Genomic DNA, 25,449 nt, shown 5'->3' with positions numbered 1-25,449 from the left:
CTTTCTTATTATCGATTCTTAGTGGTTGGGACGGCCAAACTAGTAATAAGACCATTCATTCGCATTGTTCTCGAATGCTTATTAGGCTATACCGACATTAAGGATAAGCAAAAAACTTAAAGCACCTTTAATTTTGTGGAGTTGTTTATGGCCGCCTCTGAAGTCTTGGTGTTAGAAGCAGCAGGCATCCAAGATGAGAGTCTAATGATCATTTGAGCAAATTAGCCATCCCAAGGTGCAGCGACAGAGGTAGAATTTGCTTCTAGTCTCTCCACGTGGCTTTGATAGAGCTAACAATTTCACCTTTTTTTTTTTAACCTCTCCTATGAAGTGAAGAGGGTTGTGGATTAGATGATTTCTAAGGGTTTTCTAGCTAGAGCTAGAAAATTATGTGATTCACTAATTATTTGACCCAAAAATGAATGTCCCACCAAAATCATTTGACCTGGGTATTGGGTACAAGCAGAGGTGGATTTACCTTGAAGTTAATGAAGCTTAAGCTTTAGGGTTCTTTCTTTGCAGGGGCCCCACTCCAAGGCCCTGGGCCTAATTTTGTCTTAATTATTTGACATTTTTAGTCTTAAAGAGCTTCTCCCAAATTATATAAGCTTTAAACCTGGGTCCATATCTGGGTTACTAGTACATCAGAGATGAACTTCGATGAAGGCTCTTTCCAGAATCGTTTCCAAATGAGATGATGAATCGTAAATCACTGTGAAGGAGCATTAAGACATATCCTTTAAAAAAATCTATCACCTCTCGGTAAATTTGTTGCAATCTGGTCAGTGTGGATGAACATTCAATATATATGTTTTTACAAGTCTTTTGGAATTAGAGGAATCAGACTATTTGAAAGACAGATGTGTCTCAGGATCCATCAGAGTGTCAGTTTAAGGAGATATTTGGGAAGATGCTTTGTAAAAAAAAAAAAGGTATACTTTTTCATTAAATATTTTTTTAACACCTAAAACATGCAGGATGCTGGGGTGATGGAAAACCAAAGACAGAAAGTTATTCAGGTGCGAGTTCAAACCTTTGTGAATATACGCAATTACCCAGAAAAATGAGATCTTCAGTCAGGGTATCCAAAAAGACTGGGTTGTTAAAAAAGTCAGACATGGTGGAGTGGAACAGTTCTCAGCATTTATACACTAGATGGCACTGTGGGTGCAGAGGAAAGCTCTAAATTGATTCTTTTGTTACTTAAATCTGTGGCAAAAATTATGTAGTTGAGAAAACAACACTGTGTTATAAAACCTGTAATTTTGGGGGGAGGTGTAGAATGCATTCTTAATTACTGTGAGATTCAATATGTGTCCTCTTTTGGTTAGGCTGCGTAGATTAGTATATAGAGTTGTATGCGGATGTCCCCTGTTAGAAGAAACCAGTCATGCCCCAATTTTCTAATAATCATGTAGAGCTCTCCCTGCAATCCCTATGGTCCTTTTCCTAAAATGAAGGTACCAGTTAGTGAGTGGTGTGTTTCATGTAACAATTAGCAATGAAAGGGTCTACTGTAATTCTGCCTAATTCCAAGATTTGAACTTTCCTCTTTATTACCAAAGCTTCTCTTTAATTGCCACAAAAATAGCAATAGGAGAGGCTCACCAGTCACTTCCGTACCGGCAGTCTGGCTGCCCCCTTTCACTGAGTCAGTGAGAAAGATTTGATGGCATTCTCTTTGCCAATATGTCTTCTGTAAGCAGTTTCTGTTAGGATGGAACAATACTCTTTTGGGGATTATGCTTGAAGAGATTTCACACAAAGGCTGTTAGGAAGTCTAAGTAAATGTGAAAGTTGAAAATGTTTTCAAATCAGAGTTAGAAACAGCCTCAAACCCTTAGCCTTTTGATCAATCAGTACAAAAAAAACCTCCCTCAATTTTAAGAGTTAGGTTGCCTTGGATGACAAATTGATGCGAGAGGTATGCACTAAATCTGTACTCTTCCTTCTATTAGAACTCTGGCAATGGAAAAGGAAATCTTTGCTTATGTGAACCTCCTTTCACGCACTAATGGAAACGCCTATGGGATAGTCAACCTTGGGGAAGAGGTAGAAATTAGATTCCATGGGTTGGTTTGTTTTGTTGCTTTGTTTTGTTTTGTTTTAAGAAAGACCCTGACATCTTCTTGTCCATTTGTGGTGTGACAAACTCAGGTGACTGGGATGTGTTGAGTCAATGTATTATTTGCTTGGAGAACACACCTGCTTCTCAGAGACTGTACAGCCTCACAAATGAGTACCAACAGCTCCTAGGCTATTATAAATATGTCTCTCCTTCACAGATGACAAACGAATAAAGAAAGTCAACAGTATTTACCACTTACAACTCCCTTTGAGAGTAGGCAGTGGCTGTTTTAAAGGTTTTGTTCGTTTGTTTGGTTTTGGTTTTATTCCTTATTCATTTATTTATTTATTTATTTTTGCTTCATCACATTTCAGTACGATTGCAGTCTTTACTTGGGCAATAACAGAAGCACCCTGGAGTGGTGGTTGGTGAGAAGAAGTTTTGTTTCTGTTTTTGATCTAGACAGTGAAGTGTCATGGCCTGGAGCTGAGTTGGAAGAAAGGGGGAGAGGGTTTAAAAAGTGGGCACAAGAGGAGGGGACATCAGATGGGGAAGGTAAAGCAAAACACTTAGGAGTCAGTCCTGTTTGGAAAGGAATTTGATTAGTGACTGTTGACTAAAGATAAGACAGGGCTACATTACAGGTTAAAACATGGCATGGGTGGCATAAAGTTCCAAGTTTGAATTTTCCTATCATTGGAAAAATCAGGGAAGAACAAAAAATAGTCTGAAATGGGGATGCGACGACAAAAGATAAATGTTTACTTGTTCGACACAGTCTCTTTTTTTTTCTTCCTTTTGAACCAGTGGCAACTATTGAGTGAGTTTTGTGGTTTTTGTAAACACGATTGAAACCTACCCTCCCAGGATTTTGCTGTGTTTTGTTTGAAAGAGTTTAAAATAGTCTACAAAGATCTCCATGTTCATCTTGAAAACATAACAAACCTTTCAAAACAGCCATAATCAGGGCAAAAAAAAATATTGATGTTTCATCTGCCTTTGTTTTGTTATAGAGAACTTTACCTCGATTTCATGCAAGGCCCCACCTCCTCCAAATATAGAAAGGAAATTTCCACGTTACACCGGCTTTGGTTCTGAAGAGGATTCTCTCTGCTCCTGCAGAGGCCTCGTGCCCACACCTCAGCAGAGGAACGTCATGGAAAATGACAGGTGCTTGAGGGAACCACTGTTTTAGTCTGATCTTTCCCAAATGTGTTCAGGGTTTATAATATTGTCCTCATGACAAAACAGATGACACTTAATTTGTCTGATTTCAAGTCCAGGGACATGTTGTTATACCTTTTTAACGAAGTTGATTAATATGTAAGTAGTAACAGGTTCTTACTTCAGTGGTTATTTTATTTTTTTCCAGCTTTTTGAGAAATAATTGACATATAACATTGTATAAGTTTAAGGCATGCAACATAATGATTTGATATATGTATGTATTGAAAAATGATCATCACAATAAGATTAGTTAACATTCATCATTCTCACATAGTTATAGTTTTTTTTCTTGTGATGAGAACTTTTAAGATTTACTCTCTCAGAAACTTACAAATATACATTAGCACTAACTCTAGTCATCATGCTGTATGTTATGTTCCCAGAACTTATTTATCTTATAGCTGGAAGTTAGTACCTTTTGGTCACCTTCACCCAATTCTCCCCTGCTCCGCACACCTCTGGCAATCACCAGTCTGATCTCTGTTTCTATGAATTTGGTTTTTGTAGATTCTACATAATCTACATATAAGTGAGATCATGCAGTATTTGTCTTTCTCTGTCTGACTTATTTTACTTAGCATAACATCCTCAAGGTCCATCCATGCCGTCGCAGATGTCAGGATTTCCTTCTTTTCTATGGCTGAATAATACTTCATTGTGTGTATGTATCTTATATAAATATAGATATATGTATACACACACACACACACACACATATATATATATGCTTTTATTTATCCATTCATCTGTCAGTAGACACTTAGATTGTTTCTCTCTTTCAGCTATTGCAAATAATACTGCATTGAACATGGGGGTGCAGATATCTTTTGGGGACAGTGATTTCATTTCCTTTGCATATATATCCAAAAGTGAAATTGCTGGATGATATGGTAGTTCTATTTTTAGTTTTTTGAGGACCCTCCATACTGTTCTCCACAGTGACTGCACCAATTTACATCCCCACCAACAGTGCACAAGGGGTTCCCTTTTCTCCACACCCTCACGTTGAGTGGTTATTTTAATGTGTCATCTGGAAGCTACTAAAGCCATATTATCCACAATCTATATTGCCTTTCCATGTATATGTGCATATATATGCCTTTCCATATATATATCTCCTCAAGATGGTCCCTAAGAAATGGTATAGAGTAGGGGTCAGCAAACTTTTTCTTAAAGGGTCAGGTAGCAAATATTTTCTGCTTTGCAGACCATGCGGCCTCTGTCACAACCACTTAGCTCTGTCATTGTAGCATGAAAACAGCCACAGACAATATGTAACTACACTCCGATAAAACTGTTTATGGACACTGACATTTGAATTTCATATGATTTTTACATATCACAAAATATTATTCTTTCGATTGTTTTCAATCGTTTAAAAATATAAAAATCATTCTTTGCTCATAGGCCATACCAAAACAGGTGACTGGCTGTATTTGGCCCATAGGCTGTAGTGCTTCAGTGATTTGTAAGTGTTCTTTAGCATGTTATTTGGCAACTAACGTGGTTTTAATTTGAGAGATTTGGTTGAGTTCAGTAACCATAGCTTGCTCGTGTGGTGGAATATGATTTCAAAAGGTGGACTTTCAGAAGTGTTCCTAATATATATGAGGAAAAATCTGCCTCTGAGTCATGTGTGTAGCTGTGAGCACTGCCCATGGCTGCTTTTTGCTTCTTCAGAGAATGGAGGCCCTGGAGAAAGAAGTCAGGGGGGAAGAGTGGTGGGAAAATGTTGCAGATGCTTGAATAGGATGCGGGCTAAACACCGAAGTCCTGGCATGAGGGAAATAGTGGGTCAGGAGAACCTGTGGAGAAAAATGATAAAGGGAACATGGAGTAAGAGCAGGAGGAGGAGAAGAACAAGACAGCACCCTGAATTTGATAAAATTTAATAGCATCAGATACCGTTGTAGAATATTTTGAGGTGGAGAGAATAGTTTTGCTCTAACTGTAAACGTGGTGAAAATATGTTACGAATTGTGTAGAATGTCTAAAAGGCTGCCTTTGCCCTGCCACGATGTCCTTTAAGAAATAATCTTTTATTTGTAAGGACTTGGGAATTTTGTTTTTAAGTTTCAGAGTTGATGCTACTCAAGGTGTGGCCTCCACACTGGTTAGAAATACAAATTCCCGTGCTTCACCCCAGACCTATCGAGGCCCAATCTCTGTGCGTGGGGCCTGGTACTGTGTTTTAACAAGACTTCCAGGGGGTTCTGGTGATGGGCACCAGGGTTTGAGAACCACTGATTTCGATCATATAAGAGGGACACCAACTCATACTCCATCCTCCCTTATAGGTAGCAGTGTTTACAGTGAAGTTCGAGGGCGGGACTTTTGATGGATACTTTTCACTAACTGCTGTTTTGAAGGACAGCCACCAAAGGAGGTGGGCAGAAAGAATGTCCCTATTGTAAAAGGAGAGAGAATTTTTCTTATAAGTAAACAGGATGAAACACGATCCAGTGTGTTACTTCTGGAATCCAGGGGGAAAAGAGTTCCTTGTGGGTAGTTGCCTTAGTCTCTCTTTCTGTCTGCACCATGTCAACTTGCCCACAGAGCACTGACTGTAGACAGCATTCCACGTTCTTGTCATGCTGTTGTGGCCAGAGGATGGTGGTACAGGCACGAATGGGTCTAATTTCTTTTCTTTCTGTCCACTGCTTGTTCTGTGCCAGGAATACACTTCCCTCAAGCTCCTCCCACACAGTGACCTTGTTTCCATAGAAACTGGCACATTCAGCTGGAGACTTATACATGAGTTTGAATAACCCAAGGTTTTAAAACCGTGAGAACCTAAGGAAGATGATCTCACAAAGCATACAAAGAACAGTTTCTTAATGCAAATAAATAAACCGTGAATTGAGACGTGCAATAGTACATGACATATATTGATTATATATATATTGCTATTAAAAATGTACTGGCTGCTTATTGTTGTATGAGGTTAATGGTGATCTACTGTGAGTCATTGGAGGAGATAGTTTCAAATTAAAGCGTATGAGGTTTTTGATGGAATGAAGACCTTTTTTGTCTGGGTAAAAATTCACTGTGGTGGCCTGCTGGGCAGATTTTCTAGTCTGACTTGGGAAAACCAGAAGAATATCTTTCTCACTGCACCTGGCTGAATTAGGTACTTTGTTCTCTGTGTGCTCACAATACTCTGCTGATCATACCTCTAACAATATTACTAATAAAAAGCAGTTTATGGTTATGGTATGCTAACTACAATACTTGATCTCATTTAATCCTCAAAACAACCTCATAAAGTCGGTAATATTATTGTACCCATTCTTCACATGAGGAAATTGAGGCTCTGAGAGGCTATACGATTTGCCCAAGCTCATACAGCTAATTTTTAGTTGAGGTAGGATTTGAACACAGGGAAGTCTGGCTCCTAGAGTTCACCTTTCTTGCCCCAGAATCTGTACTTATCACAGTGTGTGGCAATTACTTGTTTATATCGAGACCAAGCACTCCTTGAGGGCAGGGACTGGCTTTATTGCTTCTCTTAGAGTTAGAACAGTGTTGGCTATGTACTTGGGGTTCAATAGATATTCTGTCCGTAAGAGGACGAATGATGAATAAGTGAGTAAATAGAATGAACATTCACCCTTTTAGTTCTTAATGATGGTTAGAAGAGACGGATGACTTCCTACCAGGAAGGCTATTATCCCAGACTTGTGCTATTCATAATCATATAGCATCTAAAAATTCACGGTTTAATCTTAATCTCTGACTTGTTTCAGATATTGTTCATCTGTTGTCTCCATCAGTCATTTTTTTTCCTCTTTAAACAAGTTTTCCCCATCAATAATAATAAGCCTTCATGTCTCTTCTAACCATAAGACTATAGCTATAGCTATCTTTAAGGTCCTCAGCAGGTATGTAGCCCTGGGTGAGCCATTCATTTTCTTAGTCAGCAAATATTTACTGAGTACCCACTATGTGCCGAGCACTGATCTTGGGACACATCAGTGAACAAAACAGATACAAAGCCCTGCCCTCATAGAACTTACATTCTAGCTGGGGAGGCAGATAGTAAACAATTAAGGTAATACATAAGTACATTCTGTAGTATATAGAAGGTCTTAAAGTGCCATGGAAAAAATAAAGAAGGTAGCTATGAAAAGAATAAAGGGGACTTGGAATGTGGGCCTGAAGAGCACCCCTGGTTTCAATTTTAAGCGGTGTTGTCTGGATGGACTTTACTGAGGAGAGGAAACATGTTCTAGGCAGAAGGAACAGTCAGTGTAAAGACCCTGAGCAAGGAGCAGGCTTGGGATGCACAAGGAACAGGCAGGAGGCTGACAAGGATAGAACAGATGAGTAATGGGCAGAGTAGACAGATTAAGAGAAGTAATGGGCGATCAGATAACATAGGACCTTGCAGACCATTGTCAGGATTCTTTTGACTTCAAGTGATAAGGCGACTCATTGGGAGATTTGAGCAGAAGAAGAGTGACTTGATCTGATTTACATATTAAAAGAATGACTGCAGATGCAGTGTTGAGCAAAGACTGTAGAAGGGCAATGGTGGAAGTAAAGACCAGTTAAGAGGCTACTGCAGTAGTCCAAGAGAAAAGTTATGATGGCTTCATGAGGGCAAGTACCATGAAAATGATGAGATATAGCAGATTCTGGAAATATTTTGAAGGTTGTGCCAATAGGATTTCCTGGCAGATTGGATATGAGGTGTGAAAGAAGAGAGGAGATACAGATGACTCCCAAGATTTCTCCAACTAGAAAGATGGAGTTGCCATGTAGTGAGACGGGAAAGACTATAGTTTGGGGCAAGAGCAGAAGTTCAGTTTTGGAACAAGTTAAGTTTGAGATGTCAGATGTCAAGTAGAGATGTTAAGTTGGCCATTGGATATACGAGTCTGGGTTCCGGGAGAGAGGTCTGAGCTAGAGATAGAACTTTGGAAATCATCAGCATGTAGGTAGTATTTAAAGCCTGAGACTAGAGGAGATCACCAAAGGAGTGAATATACACAGAGAAGTGGATGACCAAGTTACTCCTTATTATCCCCAGGACACCCCAAATAAAGAGATTGAGGAAAAGAAGAGGAACCAGCAAAGGATACTGAAAAGGAATAAGCAAGGAGGTAGGAGCAAAACCAAGAGAAAATACAGGATCCTGGAAGCCAAGTGAAGCAAGAATGTCATGGAAGAAGGAGTGATCATTTGTACCAACTGCTGCTGATTGGTCAAGTTAGACGCAAAAATGGAATTGGAAGTCCATTGGAATTGGCACTGTGGAGATAGATCATTGTTGACCTTGACAAGGGTAGTTTAGGTAGAGCTAACCTAATGGAAGTGGATTTAAGAGAGAATGGGAGAAGAAGTCAAGACAGTGATTGTAGATAACTCTGGGCTGTGTGTAGAAAAAGTTAAGACATGGCTGGACCTAGGAATTTATCATTTCTTTTGAGACAACGGTATTCAGTAAACACATTTTAAAAAACCAGTCAAGAGTACAAGTCTGTACAGTGCTAAATTGGGTGCCACGCATAATGGTCGGTGCAGGAGGTGTGAATAGGTGGTCAGCTGGGTGGGCAGCCATGGTCAAAGAGAGCTCTACTGATTGGGGCCCAAATGGATGGACAGGACTCTGGACAGGCATAAGACAGGATGAGGGTGTACCCTGGGGGAGGGGATGACACCAAGCGAAGGCCTGGAAGTAGAAACAAGCACAGTGTGGGGCACTAAGTGAAGTGGCTTGTGTGACTTGAGTAGAGAGTGTGTCATTGGCAGTCATGACAAATAGCTGTATGTGTAGGTATTTGAACCTGACTATCAATGGCCCAGGAAGCCAGATTGAGCAGTATAGGTGGTATGATCAGAAGCAGGGAAAATGCTAAAATTTTTTTGAGTGCTGGGCATATTGTGATAAAAAGAGTGTTTAGAAAAGTTTGACGACTAGCTTATTAGCCAAGCAAATGTCTGAAGCTACTTGCAAGTGTTTTTCAAAGTGTGCTCTGGGGATGACTTCATCAGAATCTCCTGGGGAGCTTATTAAAAATGCAGGTTTCTGGAGCTGCAAGCTAACTACTGAATCCATACCTCTGGGGGTAGGACTCTGGATTCTGTATATTTAACAAGCTCCCAGGTGACTTTCATACATGACAAAGTTTGTGAATGACTGGTCTAAAGATTTTGTTTGAGTAGATTATATTCCTGATTGATAAGCTGTCTAGAACACTAGAATTAGGTTAAAAAAAAAAGGGCATATTAAACATGAAAAATCCATACTTAACATACACTCTTATACATTTATGTAAGTTCTAAGAAGCTAAATTTGCAGTTGTATTCATTTGGCCTGACATTGGACCTCATTCAGTTGTTTGAATGATATTTCAGGCATCTGTAAAAGTATGGGTCTTTCATGAGAGGGGATTACCAAATCTGTTTGTTACTTTTAAATCCAATTATGTACCAGAGAAGATGGTTGAGAAGGTATAGCTGCCCTCCTCCCCTATGCTGTATGAGGTCTGCCTGACGCCTGGGAAACTAGGGACTAAGAAAACAACTATGGAGATCTGGCTGTTTTGCCAGGGCTGCCCTGGGGGTAGCCTTCCAGATTGCTACTTCCCATCTCACTTGAGGCCTCAAGCTGTGAATCATGGCGCCATGCTTTTTCAGCCCTCCTTCCCTGGACAATCAAAGAAAGGAGCAGAGAAAAGCACCTTCTGCCTCTGCAAATCACAAATAAGTGTTCTTGTTTGTTTGTTTTTAAATCAGTGTGATCACAAGGAAAGAATGAATTTCAGCGTACGAGACTGAAAGTGAGGACCTCTCTGCTTAGAGTTGTGACAGGGAAGGGATGAAGTACATGGTTTATTTTACTCTCTGCCTCCTTGGGGTAATGATTTTGATTATCGGAGACCTCCCAAAGGGTTCAGTATTTGTCATGAGGTCCACCTTTCACTAACTGATATCCACAGGCATGCTTCTGCTGGCAGACCATAAATAAATTTCTTCCAAGACCAGGCAATCAGTTTTGGGAACTTCTGATTCTAGAACTCGATCCCATCTTCATTCTTCTAGACTATTCACGCACAGAATTCTAAGTGCAAATTCCAATCTATACGGATCTTATAAAAACTTTCTACAAACATTTGAGCACTTAGAATGTAAAAAATGTTGTCTTAGGCAATGATTAATAAGATGCAGTCCTTGCTTTCAGAAAACAGACTTGTAAGTAATGGTGACTTATGATACGGGTGATAAGTGTTATGAAAGGCAGGTCTATCATGTTTAATATAGCATTTGAAAGGGAAAAGGTAAATTTTCCCTTGAAGGGAGTTAGGGGGCTGCTGGGGAACTGGGAGAGTGACTCAGCGAGGAGACGATGTGGGGTTTGAAGAAAGAAGAGGAATGGGCATGAGAAAGTGGGCAGTGCAATGGGGAGGTGGCTCTAGGCACCAGCAGAGCGCAGCCTCTGGCCTACTCAGGCAGTGAGGCCCAGGTGCTGTGCTTCTTTTGCTGACATGATTGTGATTGTTGACCAGCCTCGTGAGTAGGGAACAACCATGTAATGCAGATGGTTTGAGCAGTGTGTTTATGACATCTGTTTTGGGTACATTTTCCCAATGTGTTACCCTGGACATCAAAAGAATAAGAGATATTTTAATAAACTGAGAAAATGCCTCTGCATATAGATTTAGAGCCTTAGTAAGAAGATGGTAGAACTTTTTCAACCTCTGAGAGTTTATGCTACTATCTTAAAACCATAGCGCGCCTGGGGGATGGGAGGTGGGTGAAATGGGTAAAGGGGGTCAAAGGTACAAACTTCCAGTTATAAAATAAATAAGTCACGGGGTTGTAATGTATAGCATGATGACTATAGTTAATAATACTATAGTTCGTATTTCAAAGTTGCTGAGAGAATAGATCTTAAAAGCTATCATGACAAGAAAAAAATTTTTGTGACTAAGTGTGGTGACGGGTATTAACTAGACTTATTGTGGTGATCATTTCACAATATATACAAATATCAGATCATTGTGTTGTATACCTGAAGCTAATATAATGTTATATGTCAATTACATCTCAATAAAAAAACATAGCATACCTCTTGCAGGTTTTTTTACACGCATAATATGTGGAAGATTACTTGTATAATGCTATAACCCTCGTTTTTCTTCCACTTGGCTACAGCAACATAAGCAATACACTCCGGTTTTTTTGCAAAACTAATCACACACAAATGTGCCGATGTGGAAGGGACGTTTGCTATTTCATATTTTCTCAGTGATGACACCATTTCAGTGTTTGAACCTATGGAGAGGAATTCAGGTAAGAGACATACGTCTCATAGCAGTTTCCTCAGAATAATTAACTGTCTCTTCATGTTGAAAGGGACTGTGGTCTGATTTTTATAGCCTAGATGATCTAAGAGAGTGGCTTTCATTTTTTTTTTTTTAACCACTAAAGTTCATTTTACAAAGATCTCTTAAATGCGAACCCAGACATATAAAACGATAAAAGAGGAACAGTTTTGGTTGGCTCAGGACTGGGGGACTTGGGACATCTCCTTTTGGACACTCTCCCTACTTCCTCCGTGGCCTCTGAGGCACCTCTGTGGAATCCAGCGGCTTCAAAATCATGGTCTGGCTACCACCAGTTCCATGCACAGCTAGCAAGACAAGAAGAACTGTGTATTCTTGATAGTACCACGTACGAAATTTTTGTCTAGCTCTAGGACGAGAATCCCAGATTAACAAATTTAATCTTCAGAGTCTATTTCCCTCTGGCTGTTGAGGCTGCTGCCAAGGTTCCAGCTGCAGGACCCACGGAGTGCCTCTCTGCAGTAGACTGATAGGATGGCCATTGCTGAAGAGAGCCATTGATTTTGACTTAACAAATTATGGAACTGTAGGGCTCTCTTCTTTGTCCCAACATGTTCAACATTTTTATCTGTGCCAAAGACACACGTTTGAGAAGAATAATCAATGGTGTGCTGGTTAACCGGCTCTCTGAAAAAATTTTAAAAGCTCTATTTTGTACTGTTTGTCAATTTCCATGATGCAAGTACCCAAACCATGGCCAATTTCAAGCAACCAACAGTTTTAACAACTGGCTTGCAAAATCCCTTGAAAATTTAACAACCAGCCCTTATGAGCTGGTATGAGCCACTCAGCACATCAATGAATAATGAATAATTTGTATAACTAAGTCAAGGTCCACGGTGATTTGAATAATGAATCAAATCTTAGAATATGAAATCAAATAGGGATGAATATAAAGTCATGCTCTTGAAGGTCAAAAAATCAACTCTCTACATCTAGAATGGGGACGATATGGCCAAACCAATTGCAGCATTCATAAAACAGAAAGGGTGACGGCAGTCAACTATAAGCTTGCTGGTAATGATAGCAGTCCTGATTGAGTACCTACTATTATACTTAGAAGATCTTTATGAGGTTACGTTTTGTGTTAGTTCAGGTCCTCCAAGAGGCAAACCCCAAGATGAGATTAAATGTACAAGAGATTTATTAGGGGAAATGCTGGTGAGGGAAAATGTGGCAGGAGCCAGAAGAGGCCAGGAGAGCCATCAGACTGCAGGGCATGTCTGATTCCTGTGAAGGACAGAGGAAAGGGAAAAAGGGGAAGGTGAAAAGGGAATGGTGACTGCAGTGAAACTCTGAGAAAGTTTTGCCAAGGCTGACTGGGAGTCCTGGGGCCAAAGTCACCAGTCGGAGGAGCTCCCATCTTGCAGGAATGGGCCTGCCTTTGTATCCCTGCCTTGCTCAGTCGTGTGTTGGCAGCAGCCTCTGGGAAGCGTGACCTCGGCACAAATCTGGGGATGGATTTCAGAACATAGCAGTTGGAGCCTCCTCTCAACTTTGTTCCCCACAGCAGGCAATCTGAGAAGTACATTTTCATGGCCCCCCACAAATATTATTCCCATTTACCAATGAGAACTCAGAGGGGTTCAGAGAGGTTAAATGACTCCTAAAGATCATCCAGCAAGCAAGTGACAGAGCCAGGAGGGACTCCAGCTCTGTTTGGCTGCAAAGGCTATGTCTTTCCACCACCCCTGGTTTCTGCAAGTGGTAGGAGTGTGATGAAGCTGATCCCCAAAGCTCATCTGGTCTCAGCTTTGAAGATTTCAGTTCATTTTCGGTTAGAAGGTAATGGAGTCCCACATTCAACTCCGCTCACTGCTTTCCAAGAGCTCAAAAACCAAATAATACCCAGAAAAGAGCAGAGGAAATGGTGAGAATTCTGGAAAGTAAGAAAAATGAGGCATCGCTAAAAGAAGCAAATATATTTTGCCGGTAGAAAAAAAGAGTTCAGGGGACTCCCGTAGTTAATCTTCAAATAATTAAGTAAGCTCCTTTCCGGAAATAGTGCGTCTTACATTTCATCTGTATGTCACCAGAAGTATAAGGACAAATAGGTGGAGATAAGCTCAGGTGAGAAATTTTCTACCTGGTACTGTTCAGGCAGGCTCTAAAGATGTTCCTGATGTCCCAGTTTCCAGGATGCTGCTGGGCATATAGCAAGTCCTCGCTAAGTGTTTATTTAAGTGTTTGGACTGGGGCGAGAAAAGAAAAGGCTGGAATGCCATGCCACTTTTCTTCCTTACACATTCATCTAGGAAGTCTCATTTCTTCACCCACTGCCTCATTCTTCCCTTAAGTACTATACACAGTATGAGTTCACAAGTTCACAGCTAAGTTGTATGGTCTGTGTTTGAGCATGAAGTAACTCTAAAGGCAAGTTGTACTGTTCTTTTTTTTTTTAAGTCATTTATTTAATTTGTTTGATTTTTGGCTGCGTTAGGTCTTCCTTGCTGCACGTGGGGTTTTTCTCTGGTTGCAGCAAGCAGGGGCTACTCTTCGTTGCGATGCACAGGCTTCTCATTGCTGTGGCTTCTCTTGTTGCAGAGCACGGGCTCTAGGCGTGCGGGCTTCAGTAGTTGTGGCACACGGGCTCAGTCGTTGTGACTCGCGGGCTCTAGAGCGCAGGCTCAGTAGTTGTGGCGCACGGGCTTAGTTGCTCCACGGCATGTGGGATCTTCCCGGACCAGGGCTCGAACCCGTGTCCCCTGCATTGGCAGGCGGATTGTTAACCACTGCGCCACCAGGGAAGCCCTGTACGGTTCTTTTAAGAACAAGACCTACTCATTAACTTTTTTTCTCTTTTTCTATAGGGAATACTGGTGGGATGTTCTTAAAAAGAATTCGTGTTAAGAAGCCTGGACAAGAAGTCTTTAAAAGTAAACTCTCAGAATATATCAAGGCTGAGGAGCTATATGTTGGAGCCAAAGTGAACGTGAATGGCTACCTATTTCTTTTGGTCAGTGCTGATGTGTATACCTTAAACTACATGGAGAGGAATTCAGATAAGGTGAACTCACTTGGTATAATTCTTGACTCACCTCTCAGCACTCTGCAGTCTGTGTTTTTCTTACTCCAGGCCTTTTCTTCTTCATCTCGCCACCAGTTTTACGTTGTGCTTTCACACATGTGGGCATGAATAATGGATCTGCACGACTTGGCCACAGGTCCCGTCACAGAGGCCAGGGCCTGGTCTCCTCTGTTTATATGCTGGGTTTTCCACTGCCCAGCATCATGGATGCCAGGCACAGGCAGGAGGCAGGCCCAAGGTTGAATCAAGTTTCCTGGGTTTTCTGCTGACACTAACAATGTTTTCAGAAAAAAATTCAGCAATGATCGGAAAGGAAGACAATCTGGTACCACACACTGTGCTGTCCCAGTTAATTGGCACAGGCCTGCAGAGAAGGCCAAGACCTAAACAAACAGAAACCCCAAGGGAACCTGATAGTTGCTGGGATTGCAGCTTCCCATAACAGGAGCCACCTGAGGCCTAAATGGGAATCCAAGGACAAATTGGCAACAGTGAGCGCCAAGAGTTTTTTCATTTGCAATAGTATGGCACGTGGGTACTATCACTAAAAGTTCCATTATGGCAGTGCCGTTCAGTAAAAATAACATGTTGACAAAATCTTGATTTTTAAGTGTGGACTAGTCTGGTGTGCAAACACGTATATTTCAGAACCATTGCCTACTATTGAAGAATCTATCTAGAAATGATGTATTTAAAAAGTCTGCCTGAAAATAATAATATTTATGTGCCATTTATATAGATATAGTACCAATTCCGTTTCATTTATATGTAAAATGCTCGGGGTAAGTTGCTAAGATCAGTCTCACTGTGTATAGCACGTTACCCGGATCAGTTTGGGTCCTCTGAGAAGCAGATACCAAGACAGACTTAGACATGCGAGAGATGTCTTGGGGGAAATGCGTATGAAGGATAAAGGGGGAGGGAACAGGAGTAGGTGGGGAGACTGGGATGTCGGTCTGATCCCTGAGAAAGGAGAGGGAAGGAAGAAGAATGGGGTGGGAAGAGCCTCAGACACAGCATAGCTCTGAGAAAGTCTGCACCAGACCAATGGGGAGCCCTGGAGCAAACTAGCTATCAGAGAAATCCCATGTCAGGCAGGAATGGCCCAGCTCTGGTGCCTCCTTTCTGCTCAGTCACTGGATGGTAAGAGTCTGGGGAGAGTGTGGCCTCCGTGGGGTCTCTGCAGCGCTGCAGTGATCACGAAGGTGCAGCAGCTGGGGGCTGTCCGCTAACAGTGCTCTTCTCTGCGTGGTCCCTCTTGAGGGCAGGCCTGGGCAGCGCCCTCTGGGGCTGCCACACCATCTCTTCATTTGCAGCGTTAGGAACTTGGGTTAGCGTGACACCAAGAGCCGGTAGCTCTTCAAAAGCACTGAAGTCAGGTGAGAGACTCAATAGTAGGGCAGTTAGATTCCTGGAGACCAGCAGGCTTGGCTAGGAAACCTGACTCCTTAAAAGCTGAGGGGCCTTAGACGTGTATCTTCCCTGAGCTTTGTTTTCCACATCTGTAAAATGGGAGTACCAACAGTGCCTATTTCAGAGAGTTACTATGAAGACTGGATGCGAAAATGTTTTGAGTGCTTAGCTCTGTGTGCCCCATAGCAAGCTCAGTCGGTGTACAATTTACAACAGCTATTGTAACTAGAGCTCCCTTTGCAAACACAGTGCAAACCTGTACTTTAATATAAAAAATATATAGCATGAATACACACACACACACAGACACACACGCACACATATATCTCATGTATATATGAGACATAAAGGGCTCTTCTCCTTTCAGAAAGATAAAAGCAGGGTAGGACATTATCTAGTATCAGCATCCCAAGTGAAAACTGCATTATCTTAAAACTACCCTTAACAAAGACATTCTAAGCAGAGAAAGATTAATATCAGTCCGAGGAGTCTTTTCAAAAGAGCTAATAGATCCTATCATGGAAACAGATTAAAGGAAATGCAAAAAAGGGAGGGAATGCCTCCCCCTTCCCGGGGCAGAGATGAACTTTATTCTAAGTTACCATCAATGTTTTTCTTTTTGTATTTAGTCTTCTCCTTTTCTAGTTCTTTGCTGTAGTTATTTACAAGCTTATGCTTTAGTGGACTGAATAAGAAGTATTCTTACAGAGTCAGAAGCCAAATCACAGTGTAGGAGACAGGTACTGGGGGCTGCCTGGAGAGTGAGTGTAAGGGGACTGCCGTGCGTGTATCACCTGGTGGCTGACAGTTCTGGGGGCGCACTCTAAAGATCTGGGGAAGATGGGGGTCCATTTATTCAATTTTGAATCCCCATGCTCTCCATTAGGGTCTCCCAACATGTTGGGTCAATGTCTAAGGGTTAAAGGGAGGAGGCTGAGGTCGGAGTAGTGGTTCTTTTCTGATTCCTGTGGCGCACTGTCCCTTAAGTGCATTTCTCTCAGATCTGGCCCTGTGCTAATGTCGCTTCTTGTCCTAGAGCCATAGCTGAAGAAATCTGGTCATGTCTTCTCTGTGTTGGTCTCTATGGAAAGACATAGCCAGCTAAGTCAAGGTTCACAGTATGAAGTCTCTTTGCTGGCCACCAGGAAGATTGGACTCCCTATCTTAAATACCTTTCTCTTCTCCTTTCCAGTTTCTTATGAGCAACATTGAACTTGCCCTACAAAAGATAAAACAAGAAGAATCACAATCCAGAGATCTCAAGCAGGTGTTTACAGCTGCTGATTGCATGCACACGAAGATGGTGGCTTATAATACATTCAGGTAAGCCATATTCTGCTAGCAGTAATCTGTTTTCTCCTCAAGATTGTCCAAAGAACAGAAAGAACAATTTCTTCCCTAGTGTTTCTTTCTTCATTAATTCCCTACATACTTTTTTTTTTTTACTAGGAATTGGTATTTCTTTACATTCGTATTACTTTGTGGTCAAGTTTTGCCCATTTCTAGTAAATTTTATGCATTTGCATATAAAAGAAGTTCCTAGGGGAGAACAGAGAGGCAAAGGCATAGTAAGTCAGTTGGGCACATTGTCTTATGAATCATGCGGGGCATTGAAGGATCAGGGGAATGCCAGGAAGGCTGCATCTGAATGAGAAAGGCTGAAAGCAGTGCAGCTAAGAGCACCCCTCTGAAATCTGAGGAATCTAGGAGGGACATCTCCTTAGGAATGCGATCCAGTTGGAAAAGATAGTGGAAAGTTCGGCAGTTATCAGAGGAAAGGTGCTATGTATGCATCTGTGTGTATGTGCGCTCACACACGTATGTATCTTGAAAGACACAAAAATGTAGAAATCAAGGGGAAAATATATGACAGAGGTTAGAAGTATTATGAGAAATCATGAACAATAAAGATTTTCTCTAAGGTTAAGCTGAATTCTAGGACTGTCCAGTGACTGACCTAGGCAAATTTCCAAACAGCAGAAACACAGGGAAATTCAAATTCAGGGTCTGGTACAATTGTGAGACTTCTTAGCCTGAAAACAAAGTGAATGGAGCGTTCAGGAGAATGTAAATTAAATCACAGATGGAGGACAAAGGGGACTTTCTCTTTAGGCTGAGAATGCTGGCTCCTAAAAACAATAGTGGCTGAAAGCTACATAGGAAACTCAGCTTGATACAGTCAAGATGTGGCTGAGAAATGAAGACGTGAGCCCAGGAGAGGGTGGCAGGGAGGTCTTTCTAACTTTGTGTCTGAAGTTGACTGTTGCATCAATACCTGGTGACCCGAGCCCTCCATTTGGCCCAGAGTGTCCCCAGAGCTCATTTGTTATTTCAACAAACCTCTTCTGTGCCTCCAAAATATTCTTTTGAGAGCAGCAGTCAGAGGACATATTTTTATTGTTTAGAATTCCCGAGCTTCTGGGATCAATAAGAATTTATAGTTCTTTGTTATTGTTCATAGCAGTACACATGTTCATGGCCTCTTGGAAAATAATGGAGACAGGGTAAAGAGCAGAGACAATTGCTCAGGCCATGGACTAATGGAAAGCAGTGGAGGGGAAAGCAAATTTCCATCAGAAATGAGGGAGTGGTTTCGTTTTATTATTTTGTGTTCTTTTACAAAAGCGTCCATTCTCCTAGTACTCTAGCAGTGTCTATTGGAAACACTTTAGTAAGTTTATGGGGCTTTGGGGGAAGCACTTAGGCCAGGCAGGAGATCCAAGGAGGAAAAGTTGCTTTGCGGCCTGACCCTAATTGTGGGCGGAATAAAGGATGGCCACACTGTGTGATTGCAGGGTGACCTCAAGGCTCAGAAAGATGATCAGAAAAAACTAGCTCCCAATATTTAGGCCCTCTCCTGGCCAGAAATTCCTTAAGACAGAAATCAGATCAGGCTGTACCTGGTCTGAAAAACCCTTCAGTGGCTTCCAATAAGATGCAAACGTTTTATTGCAGCCGGCAGGGCCTTGAGCGATGCAACTCTGGATTTCCAGTGTCATCACTTCTTTTCCTCCAGCTCTGTCCTCTGGCCTTGCTGACCGTCAGTCACTTGCTTTCTCAAACACGTCAAGCTCTTTCCCTCCTCCAAGCCTATGCACACGCAGTTCTCTCTGCTCAGAACGTCCACACCACCATCCTTTTCGCGGCAAACCCTGGGACTCATTGTAGTTGCTGCTTCCTCCTAGGGGATTTCTTTCTAGTCTACCTAAAGTAGATCACTCACTGTTTTTCTTAGCCCCTTGTTTATATCTTTCATAGCACTTAGCACAACTTGCAGTTAAGTTTATTTAAGTGTGTGTGTGCCTGGGTGTGTCTTCTCCTATTAGAATGTGAGCTTTCTGAGGAGCAGGGTCCTCGACAGCCCTGTTCACTGCCCTAAACCTGGCACCTCGTGCTGGGCTCACTGCATATCACAGTTCCTGAATGGAATAATGAGATGCTAGGATTATTCTTGGGGGTTCTGTCTCCAGATGAGAGTGCAGAAGAGGCGTCAAGAGGTCCTGGTCCGTGTGATATGCTTGGTGTCGGGCACTGCGCCGTCTGTGGGTCATGGTCTTCAGCCCTCTTTTTTGCTCTTCACGTTCTTTCCTGGGCAAAGGCAAAGAAAGTACATAGTCAGTTGCGATCACACCACATCCTAATTTAATTCTGTGCTTGGAGCTTTTACTAGCTAATATTGTTCTTTTATTTCTGTAAGTATGTATGAGTGTATATTCTAGCTCCTCTCACCAGAACGTAACCTCTTTGAGGGCAAGGACCTTCTCTTTCTTGTTTTTTGCTTTAAGTTTATCACTTTTCACAGTGCCTGGGTGTGAATATTTGTTGAGTGGCTGCATCTTATCCAGCCCCCACTGCTTTGGCTGTCAGCTAAAGGCTGAGTTCTCCATTTAGTTCCTCCTGCTCAGACCGTTTTCCTGAATTATAAATCTGGAAGTACGAATGCCTCCGAGACATCTCCCCTTTGGATGTCCCTAAGGCATCCCCAAATAACTTTCCCTAAATTGACCTCTTTTTCTTTCCCATAAAGTTGTAGCCGGGGACCCTGTCTTGGTAAAGGCCACCATACTTGTCCCCGGAGCCTGGGCCAGGGTCTACCTTGTCTTTCCCCTATCTTGACCTCTCCCACCCTCTTGAAATTGCACTTCTTAAACTACCTCTCTCCATCTCTAGCTTCACTGTTGCAGTTCAGCTTTTCATCTGTTCACCTGGACTCCTCATCTTAACACTCATCCTCCAAAGCTGTGCCAGAGTGACCTCCCTAAAATCTGATCGTGTCGTTCCTTTGCTCTAGGGCAAATCCCAACCTTTTAGTGTTTCATGTGAGTTTGGTCATGATCTGACCCTTGCCTCCATCTCTTCCCTTATTTCCATCTCACTCGAATTATTCTTTTGGAGAAGTCACCGTTTATTGAGCACTTACTGTGGACCATACATCGTGCTAAATGCTTTTCCTGTATTATCCACTGGTAGCCCGTGTTGAGTTATTTGTTTATTTCCCTGCCTCCACAATTGGCTCCCGCCAAGTACAGTAGGTGTTCGTTGAATAATTTAATGAATGGTCCTATTTCTCAAGGAACATTCTGTCTAAAGTTTGCATCAAACAAGTAAATAATTGATTACCTTGCTCTGGGGAAGGGAAATCTGTCTCTGACTGTAGGGAAGTCAGGGAGAGCTAGTCCCGACTCCCACAAGTCAAGTGACTTGGGCAACTCACTTCACCTACCTACACCTCACTCTTCGGTCCATATAATGGTCTCTAAGGCCCCTTCTAGGCGCTGACATTGTGAAACATTCTGTAGGTTTATGAATACACTTGTAAAATGTTCCCTTTTCAAATTTGTGCATCGAAGTAGTAGAGCGGGCGGGCAGAGGCAGGACTGCAGTGTAGGCCTCTGGGCTTCACCTCTGTGGCCCTCATTTTCTCCCCTGCTTACATACCTGGCCCTCTCAGTATGTGCCTGGCACCTCAGAGCTCAGGCTTGCTGCTTTGGGCCGCAGTCCAAGCCCCGGGCATTTTCTTTCTCCTCAGAGATTTGCACCGCTTCTCAGGGAAACCTTGCGGGCAGGAGCTAATAAACTATCTCTGCATAAGGTGCCGTGGTTGATAATGGATTACTGGATTAACTTGTGGGCCTTCCTGAGATATTTGCCTCAAAATTGACCTGAAGGAATGCAGGGGCAGGTGGAAACAGAGGGCAGTTTTGGGAGGGAGTGTTTCTCTTCTGCCTTGTGGGGCTAGCTGGCTCTGCCTCTAGGCTGGACCTATTTCTCTGGGACACTTTTTTCACGGTCTGTCAGATTGGCCTGTGACAGCCATGGATTGTTATCGAAGAAAGTGCAGAGAGCCTTTCTCAGAGCCTCGATACCTGACGGGCAGGTTTCAGCAGGGAGCCAGGCAGGGACTAGGCTTGGCAGGGCTAGTGTTTCGTGCAGTTGGGAACATGGGCAGGGTGAGGCTTCCTGATGGGGGCCCTGGACTCAGAACCCTAGGCGACAGCAGCAGCGAGGGCCCTGTGCCAGGGAAGACGTGGTCAGCCCCTCCCTCCGGCCACCTCCCCGAGCCTTGATCTCTCCATCAGAGATGACACCCGCCCCATGTAGCCTGCATGTGTTTTGGTTTTCTGTGTGCTCAGTGCTCACCTCTTTTCCAAGGGCAGGGCACATGCCCGGTTCACCCTGGAGTCTTTCCTAGATACCTCCAGCACCCCGTGTCTCAGGCCTCAGTGAATGTAGTGAATTATTACACCATTCTTCCTCAGACCCCCATTATCAACTGTGGGATCAGGAGATTTCCTGTGAGCATCGATGTAATAAATTCCAAGATTTACAGCCTCGAGGAAATTTTCGTTCTTGTAAACTTAAAATTCTTCCTGAGAGAGGTAGTATAATGTAGTAAACAGATTCAATTTTAGACTTGTAGGCTTGCATCCAAATCTCAGCTCTGCCGTTCGTCAGCTTGGTGGCCTTGAGTAAGTTGCTGAGCAATGTTTTCACCTACAAAATGGGGATGGTAATAATACCTACTGCATAGAGCTGTTGTGATGAATAAATCTGATGACGTATGTTAAGTTCTTATTGTAGCACACTGTAGTGCGTAGCGGACACTAGAAAATGAAAACCCTTTATCCCAATAGTTGGAATAGTTTGAAATAGTCACTGACAATAGTAGTAGGAATCTATGTCCTGTTTTCGATATTTCAGTAAGTTCTGTATTTACTCTTGATGAGGTCATTGAAAGCATTCTTTAATAAATGAGGTTGGAAGAAGCCCTTTAAAAACTTGGAGGCCATGAAGGTGGAAAATAAACATCACCGTTGGTGGACCAAGGTTGGGAAACATTAATATAATCCACCCCGTTACTGTCCTTTACTTCAAGGAAGAAGATTATAAATTTAGTGCTCAGAAAATTGTAATGATCTCATCCTGATTTATCTCAGACAGTTGTCTCTCCTTTTATGTGGTTTTGCTCTATCTTTTTTTGAAAAACTCTGTGTACATTGGTGTTTTTATTGTAAGCCTAACTAACATCTTTTAAGGAAGCCACTAGTCTATGAATCTATGTGAACAGAAGGAAAAACCAAGACAAATTCCAAAAGCACTCAAACATGTACTCTCATCTTGAACCAAATAGACACTTTGACAGTGTCCATACCATATCTTTGAGATACGAGCCTCAGCATACGTTTTTGAAAACAGCATTTTGAACCTTCCTAAAAGCATTAAATATAAATAAATGTGATGTCATAGAAAAAATGCTGGCCTGGGAATCAAAGAGACCGAGATCTTTGATTTGATTCTGTCACTGCCTGATGGTGTTGTTTGTACTGGTGAGGGCTTAGTTTTTAAAAAGCAGAATCCTCTCTGGCTAGTTAAGCAGAAAAGGAATTTTTAAAAAGGATCCTGGGTGGTTCACAGTATCTTTGGAAGGGCTGGAGCAACAAGCTTGAGGCTCAGTTCTAGGAACAGTGCCCAGAACTGGGCTGTAGAACTTGTCTGATGAGAAAATGGCCTCTGTTCCTACTGCACCACCCACACTCGTTGCTACATTTTTGCTGCTGCCAAGAACTTGATTTTACCACAACCATCACTGCCACTACTTTTGGCAACCTTGTGTCCTTTGCTACCGCTGAAAGCTGGACCCCTCTGACACCAAAGGTGGCCACGCCTAGCTGGCTTTCTCTTGTTAATCCCTTCCAAGTCAAGGTCTCATGTAAGCTTCCCCGATTGGCAGAGCCTGGATCACCAGCATGTTTCTAACTGCAAGGAAGCCTGGGAAATTGAGCTCTGACTTCCATGTTGGGGTGACGGAGAAAATAACATGGTAATTTCCCCAAATATAGATGGGCGATTTAAAAGGTACCCTCTTCATTTGCTATGACGGCAAATCCAAGCCAAGATGAGCCAAACAGGGGACGTAAAATGTCAACATTAGGAACTGAACTCCTTGTCTGTAAACAAACCAAGCAAAACACTTGCCTGGTTTTAGCACTTCGCAAATACTGTTCTGATCCACCCGGGCAGCTAAACAAAATACAGACTCCTCCTCCCCTATATTCCACTACTTTTGCAATCTCTGACACGCCTTTCTGAGTTTAAATTGCCCTCAGTGAAGGCATTGGATTACTTTCAAGTTCATGGATTGATAGCTGGCAATCGTGTTTTGTTTGGTTTTTGTTTAATGTTTTTTAAAATTAAGAGTTTAAACATAAAAGTCTATATTTCTCTCTCCTCTTGAAAAATAGAAACTGGGCCTACATTTCCCCATGTCAACTGTCAGTTGGGGGTGAGTGGCAACTGTCTGCCTCAGACTGTACCTGGTCTCTGCACTCTTCACCAGTCTCTACAATTGCTTATTGTCCTATACCTTCTCCCATTTATCTTGCCTGCATATCCCAGAAGGTACTTGACGAGGTAACCCTTGGATTAGATAATTTTAAGGTCCCTTCCAGCCATAAAATTCCATTATTTTGTACCCTAGGTATATTGGAAATAGGCATTTAGGAACCAATTGTGTAAATAGCCCAAAATAGAACTGGAGACTGATTTTTAAATTAGAACCCAAGTGTGATTTTATATCTAAAATTCCAAAAGACTCAATTTCAAAATGATTAGAAATATTAAGAATATTTAGGAAAGTAGCTAAATACAAGAAAACTACATAAAAAGCAATAGTTTTACTAGTAATAAACAGGAAATATTATGCAATGGGGGGTACTATTCACTATAGCAACAAAATTATGAAATACCTGGGAATAAATTGGACAAGAAATGTGTAAGACTAAAATGAATACAATTTCAAAATTTTATCATATCTCCGAATGGGAAGACACTATTTTAAAAATTCTAATCTGTCCAAATTAATCTAGATTTGAAGCAAGTCTAATCAGAATTTACGATGTGGGTTTTTGTTGTTGCTGTTGTTAGATTTGGTTTTGTTTTGCAGGGTTAGGGGAGAGAAATTGGCTCATTGATTTTGAGGTCCCTCAAGAAAAACCAGGGATTGAAAAAAATGTTGAAAAGGAAGAATATTACAGTCAAGATACTAGAATTTATGTAGTTTATAGATATTTGAAAACCCTGTAATATACTGATAGAGGATTAAACTAAAATACCAGTGAAACAGAGTATAGAGCCTGTAAAAGATTCATTTTTATGGACTTTATTATAAGGTACAGAGAAAGCCTCAATTCAGTGGACAATGAATGGATTAATAATAAAGGTTTTAGTGATAATTGATTAGGAAACATTTAATACATTTTAATTTTGTGGTAGGTAGGGCACAGTTTCCAAAAACCATAAAGGAAAAGTTGACTGTATTGACTACAGGAAAATTTTCTATTTCTCTAGGCAAAAAATACTGTAAACAAATTTAAAAGACAAGGGACAGACTGAGAGAAAATATTTACAACCAGTATAAGAACCAGGGGATTGACATTAAGGATTTATGAAAAACTGTAAAACCAACAGACAAAAATGGGTTAAGGACAGGAATAAACAATTCTCAGAAGCAATACAAACAGCCTTTAAACCTATGAAAAGAAGCCCAATAATCACGCAAGCTGAAACAACAATGAAATATTTCCACCTATTGTATTGGTGACATTTAAAAAGAATAACATAACTGGCTCCAGATGAGCATGTGGGATAACAGGTACTTTCATTTTCTATTGATAGGAGTTTAAATTGGTTCAGCATTTTAGAGGGCAATTGGCAGTATCTAATGCTTAGACCCTTTTACCTAGTCATTGCACGTTTAGAAACTTTTTACTCAGAAAAAATTTGACAAGTGGATTGTAATAGATATGTGTGTGTGTATGTGTGTGTGTGCGCACACAATATTTATCGCAGCAAGCTTTGTAATA

At 41.6% G+C, this 25,449-nt stretch overlaps 1 protein-coding gene across 1 annotated transcript in view; it reads left to right on the top strand.

Moving 5' to 3' along the window:
• The window catches only part of EFHC2 (EF-hand domain containing 2), a 250,923-nt gene that overhangs the window by 92,271 nt on the left and 133,203 nt on the right, over nt 1-25,449 (top strand). The window contains exons 7-10 of the mRNA XM_027091524.1: nt 3,082-3,238; nt 11,450-11,593; nt 14,457-14,653; nt 17,280-17,410. Of these exons, the coding sequence (XP_026947325.1) occupies nt 3,082-3,238; nt 11,450-11,552 (260 nt within the window). The 3' untranslated portion in view covers nt 11,553-11,593; nt 14,457-14,653; nt 17,280-17,410. The remainder of the gene's footprint in view (nt 1-3,081; nt 3,239-11,449; nt 11,594-14,456; nt 14,654-17,279; nt 17,411-25,449) is intronic.

This window comes from Aethalodelphis obliquidens, unplaced genomic scaffold (assembly GCF_003676395.1).
Source record: "Aethalodelphis obliquidens isolate GAN/ISIS:26980383/991018 unplaced genomic scaffold, ASM367639v1 scaffold71, whole genome shotgun sequence".
NCBI classification, from domain to species: domain Eukaryota; kingdom Metazoa; phylum Chordata; class Mammalia; order Artiodactyla; family Delphinidae; genus Aethalodelphis; species Aethalodelphis obliquidens.
This window is presented reverse-complemented; position numbering and strand designations above follow the sequence as displayed.